The sequence below is a fragment of the Chrysochloris asiatica genome, unplaced genomic scaffold (genome assembly GCF_000296735.1).
Source record: "Chrysochloris asiatica unplaced genomic scaffold, ChrAsi1.0 scaffold00041, whole genome shotgun sequence".
NCBI lineage: Eukaryota > Metazoa > Chordata > Mammalia > Afrosoricida > Chrysochloridae > Chrysochloris > Chrysochloris asiatica.
In genome coordinates this window covers 1,671,617-1,688,680 of record NW_006408559.1, presented here as the reverse complement: position 1 = coordinate 1,688,680, position 17,064 = coordinate 1,671,617, and the positions used below count along the sequence as shown (strand labels likewise).

The window sequence follows — 17,064 nt, the reverse complement described above, 5'->3', positions numbered from 1 at the left end:
TTTCTAAAGGTGGGGGGTGGGGGGCAGGCGCTGCCTTTGGCCGCTAATGCACCCAGGCCTGTGCTGCCACATTTCCATGGAAACGAGGGAGGGACAGGGTGTAGTTCCTGCTGGCTACCTGGGGAAGGTCTGAGCAGGCGTTTGGTAAACAAATCCCCTTGCACTCGGCCCAACACATACAACTGTCCCCAGCCGACCCCCAAGCTCACTGCCCACTCCACCTCCTTCCTTTCTGGAGTTGGTTTCAGGCCAACTGTGTTCCGGGCAGGGGCTGCTGGGATGGAGACTGTACAGGCAGATGGAATCTGAGCATGTCCACAGGGCTCAGCAGTAGCTCTGTGAGAAGAGGCAGCTAGTACCCCCCTCCCTCCCTGCCATTACTCTGTGCACCTGCTGCTTCCCAAACAGCCCTGCCCAAACCCTAGGAGAAAACAGAAACCCAGATGCTTAAGGTTATAAGCAAGACATATAGCTCCGTAACAATGCTGAGGGCTAGGATGGGAGTGAGGGGTACAGCCTTCTGTGTCTGGAGCGGCCGTGCCCCCTGCCTTCTGGAACTTGCTTCTTTCCACAGGGCTATGCTGGAGGTGGGTGGGTGGGATCCACATCTCCCCTTGGTGCTGAGAGCTGTACCCAGTGCTGTGGGTAGGTGGATGAGGCTGGCCTGTCACCATGGCGAGCGGATTCTCAGTACCACGGGTCAGCCCGGTGCTGCTGGTTGTAGAGCTGAAGCTTGATCTGATCTTTGATCTGATTCACCAGAATCTGAGATAGCAGGATGCCCACCAGCTGGGGGAAGCAAGGAGAAATTGGGCCCCCAGCAGGGACTTCTTTGCTTTCCTGACAACACTGTGTGCCCCATCCCCTTCCCCCTCCGCCACTCCAGTCTGACATGCAACTGATCCCCAGGGGCCCTCTTCAACAGAAAGGTGGCCTTGCTAAGTGTGGAGTAAGTTACCTGGGGGATTGCCAGGCCCAGTGCCACGCCACCAAGCAAAAAAAGGTTGCTATGGATCCAGTTGACCAGCTTGTCAATACAGCCATTGGTGTAGATGACTTTACTAGCTTCCACATAGTCCAGGGCCTGCATACCTTGGCCACACATGGTGTTGATTACTGCCTGGAGAGAGAGTTGGAAAGCCACATGGGACTCCCATTCCAAAAACTTGGTCTCAGGTCCCAGTTCAGGGCTCCCCAGCCTTCTCACACTTATGTTGATAGAGAATACATGTGAAGGGCACTGGGTTGGAAGCTCTAAGTGCAGACTGCTTTCCTCTGAGAGGTCAGGTTCAGATCTTGCCCAGGTGGGCCCCAGGGGTGAAAGGTTACTGGAACCATCAGACAGGGGTTAAGAGAAATATCTGGGAGCTGTCCTACAAAATGGCTGGTTTAATGTTGGAAGGACGATCCCTACCAGCAGCTGTCCTAAACCAGAAATGGACTCAGATCACTGCCCAGGAGGAAAGGAGGGGGATAGTTACTCACCTGGTTGGGGGTGGGCAAGCAACAGGAGTAAGGCACAGAGCAGCGCTCACGGCTGGGGTTGTCTTCGGAACAGTTGAAGTACATGTTCAGGGACCAGTCCTTGTAAGAAATGCCCCCACAGCAGCTGAACTGCAACAGAGCCCACCCCCAGAGGTTACCGAGCACCCACGCCACCCCACACCATACACTGCAGTGACCAGTGGTACTGGCGGAGCAGTTGAAAACCTGTGGTCAGCTTCTCTTTGGAACGTCAGGCTGGGATGAACCACAACTTGAACCATGAACTCAGGCTTCCTACTGGCCTTCATCTGAAGACTTAATTTATTTTTTTTAAATTTCCACAACTTTCGATGCCTTGTTGAACGTGCCACTTGATTTTACTGCTGTACAGATATATATATTTGTTTTACACATTCAACTATGAATGCCTTTGAGGGCAGTTCCTTGGTTTGGCAGTGCTGCATAGCAGAGGTATTCAGATATATTGGCTGAAATAATGAAAAGATCAGTTCCCAAAGCCTTTGTCTCAAGACAGAGAAAACTCAAGAGGAGAATCTTCAGTATTGCAGGCCTGTCACGATTCCAGGGAAGCAAATAGGGACCCAAAGTGTCTGCTCACCAGGGGGAGCGGGACTCATCATGGGCCTCAAAAGCTTTCATTTAAAATTTAATTTTGGAATAGGTAATGTCTTGAAATCTGACTAGTCCATGTTTCTATAGACGACTACCATTTGTGGTTTCTTATGTATCCTTTCTGAGTCCTGACGTGGTGCTGCAGGACCACGTCAGGTCTCCGAAAGGATCCAGGTGCCGCTGGACCACAAGGTCGGTTAGTGGTTCAAACGCACCAGCCACTCTTTGGAACACTAACAACAATGTATCCTTTCAGATTCCTTTTGCAAACATTCTTTCCTTTTTTTAAAAAAATTTTAAAACACACTGTTGTTGTTAAATGCTGTCAAGTCAGTTCTGACTCATTAGCGACCCTTTGTCAGGGTTCCAGAGAGTGGCTGCTGAGTTTGACCCACTGACCTTGCAGCTCAAACTGACCTTGTAGTCCAGTGCTTATCCTACAGCACCATACCAGGACTACATATGAGGGGGCTTCAAGAAATCATGGAAAAATACCATGATCCCCTCATATACTATCTGTCCTTAAAAGTACTTTTAAAGCACTCTATTGCATTTTTTTTAGTTTTTATTTTTGCTAAACTCTCTTCCTAGAACCCATGTCCCAGCAGGTACTGCTGAGACCCCAGGCCTAGAGGCTGAGGCATCCCTTGAGACATTGTCAGCTTTTACCCACAGCCTCCCAGATCATTGGGGACCCAATCACCCTCTCCGTACCTTCTTCTGGCCAAAATCAATGAGGTTCTGCAGATCCAAGTCATCCCGATAGTGCACGATGGCATTGTTGATGATCTCGCTCACTTTTCCCCTGGCCTGCCAGAGACATAGGGGAGGGGGTCAGGGCAGAGGACCAACCCCGGACTTACTCCTCCTAGCAGAAACAACAGTGATCACCCATCTTTATGAACAGCTTTGAAATCAGAACCTAGCCCAGAAACTGGTCAGCTCTCAAAGCCATCTGTCCCTAGACCCTCAGGTCTCAGCTGGCAAGAGAGCTGTTGGGCGTGCTGTTGCCACTTCCCTTACGTAGCTCCTCTTCGTGGGCCCTAGAGGCCAGCTCTGAATCCGGTCGGTGGGGAGGATGTAGCTGGGGTTGGGGTTGGGATGAGAACCACATTTTAAGACAAGTCAACATTTACTCTATTGTATGCTGCAATGCGCAGATGACACAACCTTGCATGCAGAAAGCAAAGAGGACTTAAAATACTTTGGATGAAGATCAAAGACCACAGCCTTCAGTATGGACTGCACCTCAATATAAAGAGAACAAATATCCTCTCAGCTGGACCGATAAATAACATCACGATAAATGGAAAAAAGACTGAAATTGTCAGAGACTTAATTTTGCTTGAATCTACAATGAACACTCACGGAAGTAGCAGTCAAACTTTCAAATGATTTATTACACTAAGTAAATCTGCTGCACAAGACCTATTTAAAGTGTTCAAGAGTGAAAATATCAGTTTGAGGACTAAAGTGTGCCTGACCCAAGCCATGGTATTTTCAATTGCCTCCTATGCATGTAAAAGTCAGACACTGAAAAAGGAAGACCATAGAAGAATTGATGTATTTGAGTTATGGTGTTGGGGAAGAATATTGAAAGTACCATGGACTACCAGAAGACCAAACAAATCTGTGTTGGAAGAAGTACAGCCAGAACGCTCCTTAGAAGCCAGGATGGCCAGACTTCATTTCTCATACTTCAAACATATGAGGGACCATATGGAAGGAAGAAACAATGAAGTAAAAGAGCTGAATAGAAAATTTCAAAAGATGGCTCAAGAAGACAGAGTGCAGTAGTATATAATGAAGTATGCAAAGATCTGGAGTTAGAAAACCAAAGGAAAAAAATATGATCAGCATTTCTCAATCAGAAAGAACTTAAAAAATTCAAGCCTTGACTTGCAAAATATTTAATGACATAGGAAGCATCAAATAAAGATGGAAAGAATACTCAGAGTGACTGTACCAAAAATACCTCATCAATGATCAGTCATTTCAGGAGGTAGCATATGATCACGAAGTCCAAGTTGCACTGAAGGCATTGGCAAAAAACAAGATAACTGGAATTGATGGAGTGTAAATGAAATGTTTCAACAAACTACTGTAGCTCAGGAGTTTTGGTGTAGAGCTGTAGGATAAGCACTGGACTGCTAACTGCAAGGTCAGCAGATCAAACTCACCAGCCGCTCCTTAGAAACCCTATACAGGGCTGCTCTGAGTTAGAACCAACTCGATGGCACTTAACAACAACAACGCAGCTCTGGAAGCAAACTGAAAGACAGTTACCTGGTCAATTGATTGGAAGAGACCCATATTTGTGCCCGTTCCAAACAGAGGTGACCCGACTGAATGAGGAAATCATTGAACAATATCGTAAATATTGTTGTTGGTGTTTTTAAGTGCCATCAAGTCGGTTCCAACTCATAGCAACCCTGTATGGAGTTTCTGAGAAGTTGCTGCTGGTGGGTTTGAATTGCCGACTTTGAGGCTCAAACTGACCTTACAGTCCACTGCTTCATCCTACAGTGCCACACCAGGACTAACCATTAATACTACATGAAGGAAACTTTTATTGAAGATGATTCAGAAACAGTTGCACCAGTATATAGACAGGGAGCTGCCAGGAATTCAAGTCAGATTCAGAAGAGGATGTGGAATGAGGGATATCATTGCTGATGCCAAATCGATCTTGCCTGAAAGCAGAGAATACCAGAAAGATGTTTATCTGTGTTTTACTGACTATGCAAAAGCATTCAACTGTGTGGATCACAATAAACTACTGATAACATTGTAAAGAGTGGGAATTCCAGAACACTTGATTTTGCTCATGAGGAATCTGTACATAGGCCAAGAGGCAGTCATTTAAACAGAACAAGGAGATACTACTTGGTTTACAATCAGGATTATATTCTTTTACCACACTTTATCCTTTGTGATTGTATCCTTTCACCATACTTATTTAATCTGTATGCTAAACAAATAATCTGAAAACTGGATTATATGAAGAAGAATGTGGCATCAGAACTGGAGGAAGACTCATTAACAACCTGCGATATGCAGATGACACAACCCTGCTTGCTGAAAGCTAAGAGAACTTACTGGTAAAGATCAACTTAAAATATTTACTGGTAAAGATCAAGTCTTCAGTATGGATTGCATATCGGTGTAAAGAAAACAAAACTCTTCACAACTGGACAAATAAACAACATCATATAATATACAGAGAAATTATGGAAGTTATCAAAGATTTCATTTTGCTTGGATCTACAGTAAATGTTCATGAAGCAGCAGTCAAGAATTCAAATGATGAATTATATTGGGTAAATCTGCTGCACAAGACCTCTTTAAGTGTTAAACAGTCATGATATTTTCAGTCACCTCATATGCATATGAAAACTGGACAATGAGTAAGGAAGACCAGACTAATCTGACGAATTTGAATTGTGGTGCTGACAATGAATATTGAAAGTACCATGGATTGCCAGAAGAACAAATAAATCTGTCTTGAAAGAAGTACAGCCAAAATCCTCCTTAGAAGCCAGGATGGAGAGACTTTGCCTCATGTATTCTGAACATGTTATCTGGAGGAACGAGACCCTGGAAAAGGACATCATGCTTGGTAAAGTGGAGGGGCACTGGAAAGGAAGAAGAGCCCCAATGAGATGGCTTGACACAGTGACTGCAACACGGGGCTCAAACGTAACACTCACTGTGAGGATAGTGCAGGACCGGGCAGGGTTGCACAGGGTCACTATGAGTCACAACCAGCTCTAAGGCGCCGAACAACAACAGATGCATGCTAAAACTGGACAAAAGTAAGACGGAGCAAAACCAGATGCCTCTGAATGATGGTGTTGGCAGAGAACAGTGATATACCATGGGCTGCCAGAACAATGAACAAATCTGTTTTGGAAGAAATACATTCAGAATGCTCCTTAAAAGCAAAGATGGAGAGACTGTCTCCTGTACATCAGAGGGCTCAGTTACTGGAGAAGGCCATCATACTTGGTAAAGTAGTAGTTGTTTAGTGCCATTGAGTCAGTTCTGACTCCTAACAAGCCAGTATAGAGTTTGTGGGTCTGGACCACTGACCTTGCAGCTAGCAGTCCAGTGCTTATCCTACAGCATCACACCAGGACTTCTGGTAGAGTCAGCACAACAGAAGACCTTCAATGAGATGGACTGACACGTGTCTGCTACTATGAGTTCACACATAACAAGGATTGTGAGGGGGGACAGGACAGGGCAGTATTCCCGTTAGTTGCATACAGGGTGATAAGGAGTTAAAACCAACTGTGTGGATCACAATAAACTACTGATAACATTGTGTGACAGCACCAGCAACAATAGACCAAGGTGCCCCGGTGGTGCAATGGTTAAATGCTCACCAGCCAACCAATCAATAGAGGCTTCAGAAGGGAAAAGATCTGGCAATCTGCTCCTCTAAAGACCACTACCTAGGAGACCTTCTGGGGCAGTTCTACCCAGGGTTGCTAAGAGTCAGAATCGATTCAATGGCACATGAAAACAATATTGTTAAGTGTCGTCAAGTTGGTACTGACTTATCACAACCCAACATACGGTTTCAGAGGAGCGGCTGGTGGGTTTGAACTGCAAACCTTGAGGCTAGCAGTCCACTGCTTATCCTATTACTCTAGTCCATCTCTACCCAGTATAACCACAAAATGTTATGTTGATTGGTGCAAAGCAGAGAAACTAAGCTTTAGAAGAATGAGAATTACTTTGTGGAGGCACTGACCTCTAGTGGGCACACACAGAATTGCATCTCTTTCGACAAAACTGATCTGCCGGATCCTTTTAGGATTTCGCTAACCCGGAGGACTAGGAAATTCTGCATTACCAAAGTGGCTGTCCCTTTCATAGTTGTCTGCTTGCTCTCTTCCATCCTGCTTCACTGCTTTTTCAAAGGTTCCTAACCTCTGCACCTGACAATGATCTGCCCTTTGGGACAGGACTTCTGGATCTTAGTCACAAGGATGCCACTGAACCACTGAACAATGGACTTCTGACAGTAAACACTATTCAGAATCACAGCTCCTTTCTCCACTCCCTCCCCTCTGTTTACCCTAATATACAAATGTTTTCCCCAATAAACAATTTGATAAAAATAAGTTCTTCATGTTGTCTGTGGTTGGGTTGGTAATTGAATTTTGGTCATTTGATATTGAAGTTTGTGGATAATTTTAACTTGGTGTTTGTTCATAGAGTTTATTTCCTTGTTGACTGTCCCAGGAAAGCCCCTTATGATCTTGAAATCCTCTTCAAATATGGTGACTTTCAAAGCCATTCAGAACTCCCTAAGGAGAACCTTTGGAAGCTGCACGCTTCTCAGGGCAAGACTGCTGGGGTTAATTAACAGCTAAATGTAGACAGGAACCATCCCTTCCTCCACTGGGTCCAACCCTGAGGGGCCCTCTTGGCTCCCAGGTGATACCTTGTCTGAGAAGACGAAGCCCAGGACACCAGCAGCCAGCTGAAGCAGGAACACAACGGTGAGACAGAGGGAGAACTGCGGGAGGAGGCCAGAGGAGGGGATGGTTACCATCTGGAGCACCCCTCCCAGGGCTGCCGAGAGGGCAGGGGGACCCCCACGCGGAAAAGGCCACTTGCTGCCTCTGAGCCACTGCCCGGGTTGTCACCCTGTGCCAGGGTCACCGTGACTGAGCTTGGCAGTGAAGTTATGGGGGAGGGCCGGAGGAAAAGCTAAGGTTGTAGGAACGGCACCCGTCAGTCCACCGGGGCCCCTGACCACTCACCGTCTGCAGAAGGCAGATGTTCTCGCGGAGGGATCCAATGCAGCCACAGAAGGTGAGTAGGAACATGAGGACGCCCACCACAATCAGCAGGATGGCAGGGTCCACCGCCAGGCAGGCCAAGGCTGCTTCTGGGGGAGGGGCCGCCCCTGGGTTTGAGCCTGGAGCCTACTGAGGGGACCCCAAGAGGGCAAGAACTGGCAGGGGAAACCCTAGTCCAGCTGGGTGAAGAGTACAGGGAATTAAGTGTCCCCTCCAACCGGGAGAGCAAAAACGGGCTCCGAAGAGTTGGTGGCATTTCACGTGAGTAATTAAGGTAGTAGAAGCCTTCATCCCCTGGGTTTACGAAAAGAGGGGTGCTTTCGCTCCAGACAAGATTTAGAGAGGCATTTGACTTCCTGACTCTGCAGGTTCCATTTCCGGAGACCGTGTGCAGGCCGGGAAGTGGGATTCCTCTAGAACAGAACTGGAGCTGGGGAGGGCTAAAGTCTTTGAATGTTTGCACCCAGAGGCTGCCTTCTTTCTCAGAGGCCTCAGGAGCCTAACTCAAGTAGGCATTTCTCCCAAGATTCCCAGGGACTTAGGGAATCCCTGCGATTAGCCCCAGAACTTGCCTAAAATGTTTGAGGGCCAGGGCTAAGGGAGGTGGGCCAGGCAGGGACATGGAAGGTGGGAGGGACTTTTAGCTCACCTGCATGCTTCATCAGGCGAGCATAGACACCCACGGCCACCATCACCATGGAAATCACCTGTACAGGCAGGAAAAGGGCCAAGCTGTGAGTTGGGAAGCTAGTTCTGAGTCACCCTGAGGGAGAGTAGCAGAAGGTGACATCCCAATGTCCCAGAAGCAGTAGCTGTGTGGACTGACAGATCTCATCTGGTCCTCATATGACATCCCCATTTCACAGACAGAAACGAAGGCAACACAAGGCTAATACCCAAACATGTCAGTTAAGGGGGCTTGGGAGTGAGTGACACTGGGCCGAGTTTCTGAGTCTAAGTATCTGAAGATGGGAATGAAACAAAACAAAAGCCCTTCATCTCATGAGATTAGCATGAGAATGACCTAAAATTATGCACAGTGCCTGAGAGCAGACACACACACACTATCATTTCATGTGATTAATTTGTCCAGGGACACAGAGAAACTCTGGGAAGTTCTGAGCCTGAGTCCAGCTCCATCAAAGGGCAAATCTTACAGCTAAAGTAGGCCTGAGGAGATGGCACACTCCCAGTGCTCTCCGCCTTTAGGAAGTCAGCATGTGTCAAGTGCAAGAGAAAAAGTGTGTGTGCACGCGCGTGTGTGCGTAAGAGACTAGACCCGCCTCACTGTGATGGCCAGAGGAGATGATTCTCTATGACCCTACCAACTTCTGGCATCTCCTCGAGAGAACAAACCCAGGTTGGCAGTTCAAGCTCATCAGTGGCTCTTCAGAAACCCTATACAGGGTTGCTATGGGTCAGAACCGACTCGACAGCACTTACCAAAAACAGTGTTGTTGTTAAGTGCCTTCCAGTCAGTTCCAACTCTTAGAGACCCTCTATAGCATGAGGAGTGATTGCTGAGTTTAAACTGCTGACCTTGCAGTTCAAACTGACCTTGTAGTCCAGAGTTTATCCTACAGTGTCACACCAGGACTCCAGAAATGCAGAGCAGTCCTGTTGCCCACCTCTCTCCCCCAACCCTTCTTTGTGCCCAGGGCCCCAGGCTGGTGCTAAGCAGCAGCTGGCCGTCGCCATGGCAATAGCTGAGGCCAAGCTCTAGCTGAAGGGAGTTTTCAGCAGCAGGGACTCTAGCAGCTCAGGGGAAGGAGGAGGTTGGCTAGACCCCAGGATCCTGCAAGACACACCCAACTGAAAAGAGCTTGGTGGGAGAAGGAAGCTGAACCACTATGCAAGTCAGACTAGTCTCTTAGTTTTGGTGTGGCGTGTAGAATAAGCACTGGACTGTGAGGTCGGTATGAACTGCAAGGTCGGTAGTTCAAACTCACCAAACACTCCTTGGAAACCTTATACCGGCAGGATCGCTATGAGCTGGAAGCGACTCACCAGCACTTAACATCCATAACAGTCTCTTAGGAGGAGTCTCGAGGGGGTGTAGATGATGAACAAACCAAATGGTTGGTGGTCAAATCCATCCAAAGGCACCTTGGAAGAACAGTCTATTGCTCTAATTCTAAATAATCAGCTACTGAAACCCTATGGAACATAAATCTACTTTGATAAACACGGGTCGTTATGAGTTACAATTGACTTAATGACAACTGTACTGATAGTCACTTTAAAAAAACAACAAAGAAAACTGACATCCACTGCTGTTGAGTCCACTGCAACTCACAGTGACTCTGAAGGACAGAGAACCATCCGAAAGGCTTTCCAAGGCTGTAACTGTCATGGAAGCAGACTGCCAGATGATCTTTCGCTTGTGGAGTGGCTGGTGGGTTGGAACTGTTGGTCTTTCGGTTAGCAACCTAGGGCTTAACCATTTTATCACCAGGGCTCCTAGTCACTTAGTATAAAGGACTTCCTTTAGGCACAGCCTCTGCCATCTGGCAGAGATGGGGAGACATTCAACAGTAGGGGAAGCCACGTCTTTCAAGCCCTCTTGCCTGGTCCCCATCCCTTGCCTCAGACTCAGGGCCAGGTGTGTTGTCTGCCTCCTCTCCCCTTTCTGTCCAAGGAGCTGTTTGTGAGGGTGCATGGGAAGGTGCCACAGTACACCCAGGCTTGGGGAACACAAGGAGGAGGTGGGGACACAACCCGACAGAGATCACAGTTATGGCCAGTCCTGAAGGCACATGGCCCTTGGCCAGTTACTGCTCTGAGTATCATTTTATGGAATAATCATTGGAAAATACACGTCTGCTCTTTATTTCTGTTGCTCCCAGGCTCCTCACTGTGTTTTCACCTGGTAAATTTTAACTAGGGTATAAAACTTTCCACAAAGATGGTCTCTGAATAAATCCTCACAGCTGAAGCAAGTAAGGGAAAGTAAGGAGAGGTCGCCTATTGCAGGGTAGCTGACTTCCAGTTATGGGCTTGTAATAGAAGGAATGAGGAAGTAAAAGAGCTGGACAGAAAATTTTAAAGAGCAGCTTGCGAAGACCAAGTATTATAATGATATGTGCAAAGACAAAGAGTTAGAAAACCAAAAGGGAAGAACACACTCAGCATTTCTCAATCTGAAAGAACTGGAGAGTGAGAGAGAGAAAAAAAAATCAAGCCTTAGCTTGCAATATTGAAGCAAAATACTGAATGATGCAGAAAGCATCAAAAGAAGATGGAAGAATACACAGAGTCACTGTACCAAAAAGAACTGGATGATGTTCAACCATTTCAAGAGATAGCATGTGATCAAGACCCTGGTCATATGCTGAAGGAAGAAGTCCAAGGTGCACTGACGGCACTGGCAAAGAACAAGGCTCTGGGAATTGATGGGAATTGAAATCTTTCAACAAACTAATGCAGTACTGGAGGCACTTATCATCTATACCAACAAATTCGGAAGACAGCTACCTGGCCAACTACTTGGACGAGATCCGTATCTGTGCCCATCCCAAAGAGAGGTGACCCAACGGAATGCAGAAATCATCGGGCAATATCATTAATATATGGAAGTAAAATTTTGCTAAAGATAATTTTAAAACAGCTGCAACAGTACATTGACAAGTAACTACCAGAGGTTCAAGCTGGATTCAGATGAGGACATACATGGAATAAGAGATCTCATTGCTGGATGGATCTTGGCTGAAAGCAGAGAATACTGGAAAGACATGTAACTGTACTTTATTGACTGTGCAAACGCTTTCCACTGTGTGGATCATGACAAGTTATGGACAACACTGTGGAGAACACCTCATTGTGCTCATGTTGTTGTTGTTGTTAAGTGCCGTCGAGTCGGTTCTGACCCATAGCGACCCTATATAGGGTTCCCAATGAGTAGCTAGTGAGCTTGTACCACTGACCTTGCAGTTCAAATGGCTTTGCAGACTGACCCATCAATCCACACTGCCACACCAGGAACCTGTATATAGACCAAGAGACAGTCATTTGACCAGAACAAGGGGACACTGAATGGTTTAAAATTATGAAAGGTGTGCTCCAGGGCTGTACTCTTAGCAGATTTATTCAATCTGTGTGCTGAGCAAATAATTTGAGAAGCTGGAGTATATGAGGAAGAATATGGATCAGGATCGGGGGAAGACTCTTTAACAACTTGTGAAATGCAGATGATATAACCTTGATTGCTGGAAAGTGAAGAGGACTTAAAATATTGTGGTTACGAATTGGGCTGCGAACCTTAAGGTCAGCGGTTCGAAACTACCAGCCGCTCTGTGGGAGAAAGATGAGGCTTTCTACTCCCATAAAGATTTACACCCTCGGAAACCCTGTACAGGGTCGCTATGGGTCGGAACCGACTCGACGGCACTTAACAACAACAACAACAACATGAAGATCAAAGACCACAACCTTCAGTATGGGTTGTACCTCAATGTAAAGAAAACAACAATCCTTACTACTGGACCAATAAATAACATCCATATAAATGGAGAAAAGATTGACATTGCTTGGATTCATTATCAAACTCATGGGAGCATCAGTCAAGAAATCAAACATTATATTGCATTAGACAAATCTACTGCTCAAGACCTCTTTAAAGTATTCAAGAGTAAAGACGTCAGTTTGAGGTGAGCCTGATCCAAGCCGTGGTATTTTCAATAGCCTCATTTGCATGTGAAAATAAGCTAGACCACAAAAAATTTGATGCATTTGAGTTATAGTGTTGGAGAAAAATATTAAAAGTATCATGGACTTCCAAAAAAAAACAACCAAATCTGTGTTGGAAGAAGTACAGTCAGAATGCTCCTTAGAAGCTAGGATGACCAGACTTTGTCTCTCATACTTTGGACATAGTATCAGGAGAGACCAGTTCCTGGAGACGGACATCATGCTTGGTAAAGTGGAAGGTCAGTGAAAAAGAGCAAGAACCCCAACGAGATGGACTGGCACAGTGACATCAGCAATGGGCTCAGGTGTAGCAATGATTGTGAGGATGGTACAGGATCGGGCAGGGTTTGTTCTGTTGTGCATAAGATCGCTGTGAGTCAGAACCTACTGGACAGCACCTAACAACAACAACGAAACAGATAGGAGCTTTGGTGACACAGTAATTAAGTACTTGGCTACTAACCAAAAGGCTAGAGTTTCAAATGTATGAGTTGCTCCGCAGGAGAAAGATGAGGCAGTCTGCATCTGGAAAGATTGCAGCCTTGGAAACAGTATGTTGTTGTTAAGTACCATAGAGTCGGTTCCGACTCATAGTGACCCTGTACAGGGTTTCCAAGGCTGTAAATCTTTATGGTAGCAGAAAGCCTCATCTTTCTTCTGCGGAACAGCTGGGAGTTTCGAACTGCCAACCTTGAGGTTAGCAGCCCGATGCATAACCACTACGCCACCAGAGCTCCTTCACATCTCCTAGAATGCATCAAATATCCTCTTTGTACTTTATCTTTCTCCTAATGATCTTCTGTTTCCAACATAGAACACACCAACATTCTAGATTGCCTGACCATCACAAATCTCATCTCCAGAGTTAAAAGAAGAACAATTAAGCTAGTGAGTTTGAAATGCCTGCCTTATGATTTGTTGTTGTTGTTATGTACCGTCGAGTCGGTTCCAACTCATAGTGCCCCGTACAGGGTTTCCAAGACTGTAAATCTTTACGGGAGCAGAAAGCCTCATCTTTCTCCCACAGAACAGCTGGTAGTTTTGAACTGCCAACCTTGAGGTTAGCAGCCCAATGCGTAACCCTACACTATGTAGCAGGTCTTATCTGTCCTGCAGGGTCACTGTGAGTTGGAACTGCATCAATGGCAATCGATTAATTTATTCTGCCCCTCTCTGAGGTAACCAAAATAATGTCCCCCCAATGGTATTTATGTTCTAAAATCCCAAACTTGAGAATATGTTACCTTATGTAGAAAAAGGTTCTGTAGATGTGATTAAGTCAATGACCTTGAACAGGGGAGATTATCATTGTAGGCCTGATATAATCACAAAAGATTTTATAATCGGGAGGCAGGAGGGCCTGAGTTAAAAAAGATGTGACAAGAGAAGCAGAGGTTGAAGTGATATGAGACCATGAGTCAAGGATAGCAGTTGTTGTTAAGTGCTGTCGAGTCGATTATAACTCATCGCCACCCTGTTTAGGGTTTCTGAGGAGGCTTGTTTAGGGTGGCTGGAGAGCTTGAACCGCCGACCTTGCAGCTCAGTGAATTCACCTGCAGAGCCACAGCAGGGAAGCAGTAGCCTCTAGAATCTAGAGAAGGAAAGAAAACAGATCCTCCCTTGGAGCCTCCAGAAGGAACACTGCCTGTCAACATATTGATTTTGGCCCAGCAACTCCAGAAAACAATCTGTGTTGCTTCAAGTCACTGAGTTTTCATGGTGGTTTTTCACAGCAGCAATAAGGTCCTAATACATAACCCAAGCCTAATTCATCAACCAAGCTACTCTGAGGAACACATATATGAATGCCATATGGTTCCTGCTCTTAAGGAGTTTATAATCTATGTGTTATACGGGAGAGGAGGAGTTGTTGTTGTTAGGTGCCATCGAGTCAGTACCGACTCATAGCAGCCCTATGCACAACAGAACTAAACACTGCCCGATCCTGGGCCAACCTCACTACAGGATTGTAGCCTAAAACAGTGGTTATCAACTTTGGCTGCCCATAGAATTAAGGGGGTCAGGAAGGGTGATAAAACTCCTGATGCTGTGCCTCACACCAAGCAGATCAGAATCTCTGGTACTGGGACCCAGGTAAAAGTATGAACGCTTCCCAGGTGATCCCAGTGTGCAGCCAGATTTGAGACCTACAGCCTAAAGCACAAGCAGCCATTGATCTAGCATAGCAAATGTAGACTTCATTAATATTCAATGGATCATTAAGGATGCCTCTTACTTGGCACTCACTGGCTACCTCTAAACCCTGCATTTCTGCTGTCGAGCTGCCTCTTTCTCTCAGGGTCACAGCATGTCCTGCCACAGGTCTATTCCTGCCCCCACCTCCCACCTGAATTCCTCAAAGCTACTGCCATTCCAACGTTAGTGCTGCCTTTAATAGCAGAGCATTTTCACACTGAATAGAGCCTTAGAAATGAGCTCGCCCAGTCACCTCTTTTTATAGGTGATGAAACATAGGCCAAAGGAGGAGAAATGGCACTAGACCAAGTGTGCCTGCATGCAGTGGCAAATGTGGACCAAATGCCATTTCCCAATCTCAGTCCCATGCTCAGTCTCCACTGATTTCAGTCTTTGCTACAAAATCCACACAACACATCCAAACATTTCTCTTCTTACAATGGTTTATCATGGCCTGGCTAGAATGAAGCTGGGACACTTTTTAAAAGCTAAATATGATTTTTGATTTGTTAAGTTGTGAATACACACAGCAAAGCAGACGATTCCACAATTTCTACATGTACAATTTAGTGACCTTGGTTGTATTTCTTGGAGTTATGTAACCATCTTCACCCTCATTTCTGAGTTGTCCTCTCTTCATCACCATAAACTCACTGCCCCCTAAGGTTCCTATCTAATCTTGCAAGTTGCTGTTTTTAATTTGATTCTATATAGAAAGTTCTTAAAAGACCATAATGCTCAAAGTAAACCTGAGGGGGAAATTTTTTTTTTTACTAGATAAACTTAACTACTGCTTGGCTTTAAGAAGACTTCAGAGGATATTTTTGGCTTAAGAGTTAAAGACTATCTCACGGCAATAGTTTCAAGGGTTCATCTACTTTCCATAGCTCCAGAAAGGCTGAAGTACATTTGATTTTTAAATTTTGTTATACATTCCCCTCTTTTGATCAGAATTCTTCTATGGACTATTTGTTTAAAATGTTCAGTGGTAGCCAAGCACTCTCCAGTTTTTCTGGTCTCAGGGCAGAGGAAGGATTTGTTCATGGAGGCCATGAGTCGCACAGTTCATATAGTCTTCCTGGTCCTGACTCTCCACCTTCCTCTGTTGCTCTGGGTAAACAGAGACCAACTGCTGTGCTGTGGATGGCCACTTGCAAGTTTTAAAGACCCCGGGCATTATGCAATGAACTAGGAAGTAAAACAGAAACACTAAACATGTTAAGCCAAATAATTTGGATGTTCTATGAACCCATGACCTTAAACCTCCTAACCTCCAAACACAAATTTTGCCAATTCAAATTTTTACAGGTGTACTACTTACTTATTGACAGCAGGTACAAAAATAGGTTGTGCCACCTTATCCTTAATCAATGTGATTTTTCCATCACTATTAACCTTCCTTTTCTCCCTCCCTCTTCCATCCCTGGTTATGGTGGTTGTGTGCCACCAAGTTGGTTCTGAATCATAGTGGCCCTGTACAAAGGTTCCTAGGCTGTAAATCTTTACAAGAGCAGAAAGTCTCATCTTTTTCCCAAGGAGTGACTAGTAGATTTGAATGACTGACCTTGTGGTAAACAGCCCCGTTTGTAATCCACTATGCTACCAGTCTCCTTTCCATCCCTGGTAACCACCAATACATTTTGGTATCTACACATTTACCTTGTCTTATCTTTTTTATATAAGTGAGGTCATATAATATTTATCCTCTTGTAATTAGTGTGTGCAGCATAATGTCCTCAAGTTCTATCATGTTGTAACATATAACAAGACGTAATGTCTCCTACAGGCTGTCTGTCAGTTTGTCATACTCTTGTGGCTTGTGAGCTGCTGTGATTCTGAAAGCTATGCCACTGGTATTTTAAATACCAGCAGGGTCACCCAAGGTGGACAGTTTTCAGATGAGCTTCCAGACGAAGGTAGTCTAGGAAGAAAGAGTGATGAACTACTTCCGAATATTTAGTCACTTAAGACCTTATGAATAGCAGAGGAAAACTGTCAGATATAGTGCCTGAATATGAGTCCCTCAGGTTAGAAGGCACTCAAAATGCAATTGGGGAAGAGCTGCCTCCTCAAAGTAGAGTTGACCGTGATGATGCCAATGGAGTAAAGCCCATGGAAGAAAAGCCAGTAGGACCTTCATTTGCTGATGGGACACAACTCAAAATGAAGAGAAACAGCTGTAAACATCCATTGAAAATTGGAATATGGAATGTACGCAGTATGAATCTGGGAAAATTGGAAGTTGTCA

General features: G+C 45.4%; 1 protein-coding gene across 1 annotated transcript in view; it reads right to left on the bottom strand.

Moving 5' to 3' along the window:
* Nucleotides 1-687: 687 nt before the first annotated feature.
* The window catches only part of TSPAN33 (tetraspanin 33), a 39,581-nt gene continuing 23,204 nt past the window's right edge, over nucleotides 688-17,064 (bottom strand). Inside the window, exons 2-8 of the mRNA XM_006861123.1 lie at nucleotides 8,584-8,641; nucleotides 7,896-8,023; nucleotides 7,574-7,648; nucleotides 2,833-2,928; nucleotides 1,486-1,614; nucleotides 959-1,120; nucleotides 688-789 (exon numbers count right to left, since the gene is read on the bottom strand). Of these exons, the coding sequence (XP_006861185.1) occupies nucleotides 688-789; nucleotides 959-1,120; nucleotides 1,486-1,614; nucleotides 2,833-2,928; nucleotides 7,574-7,648; nucleotides 7,896-8,023; nucleotides 8,584-8,641 (750 nt within the window). The remainder of the gene's footprint in view (nucleotides 790-958; nucleotides 1,121-1,485; nucleotides 1,615-2,832; nucleotides 2,929-7,573; nucleotides 7,649-7,895; nucleotides 8,024-8,583; nucleotides 8,642-17,064) is intronic.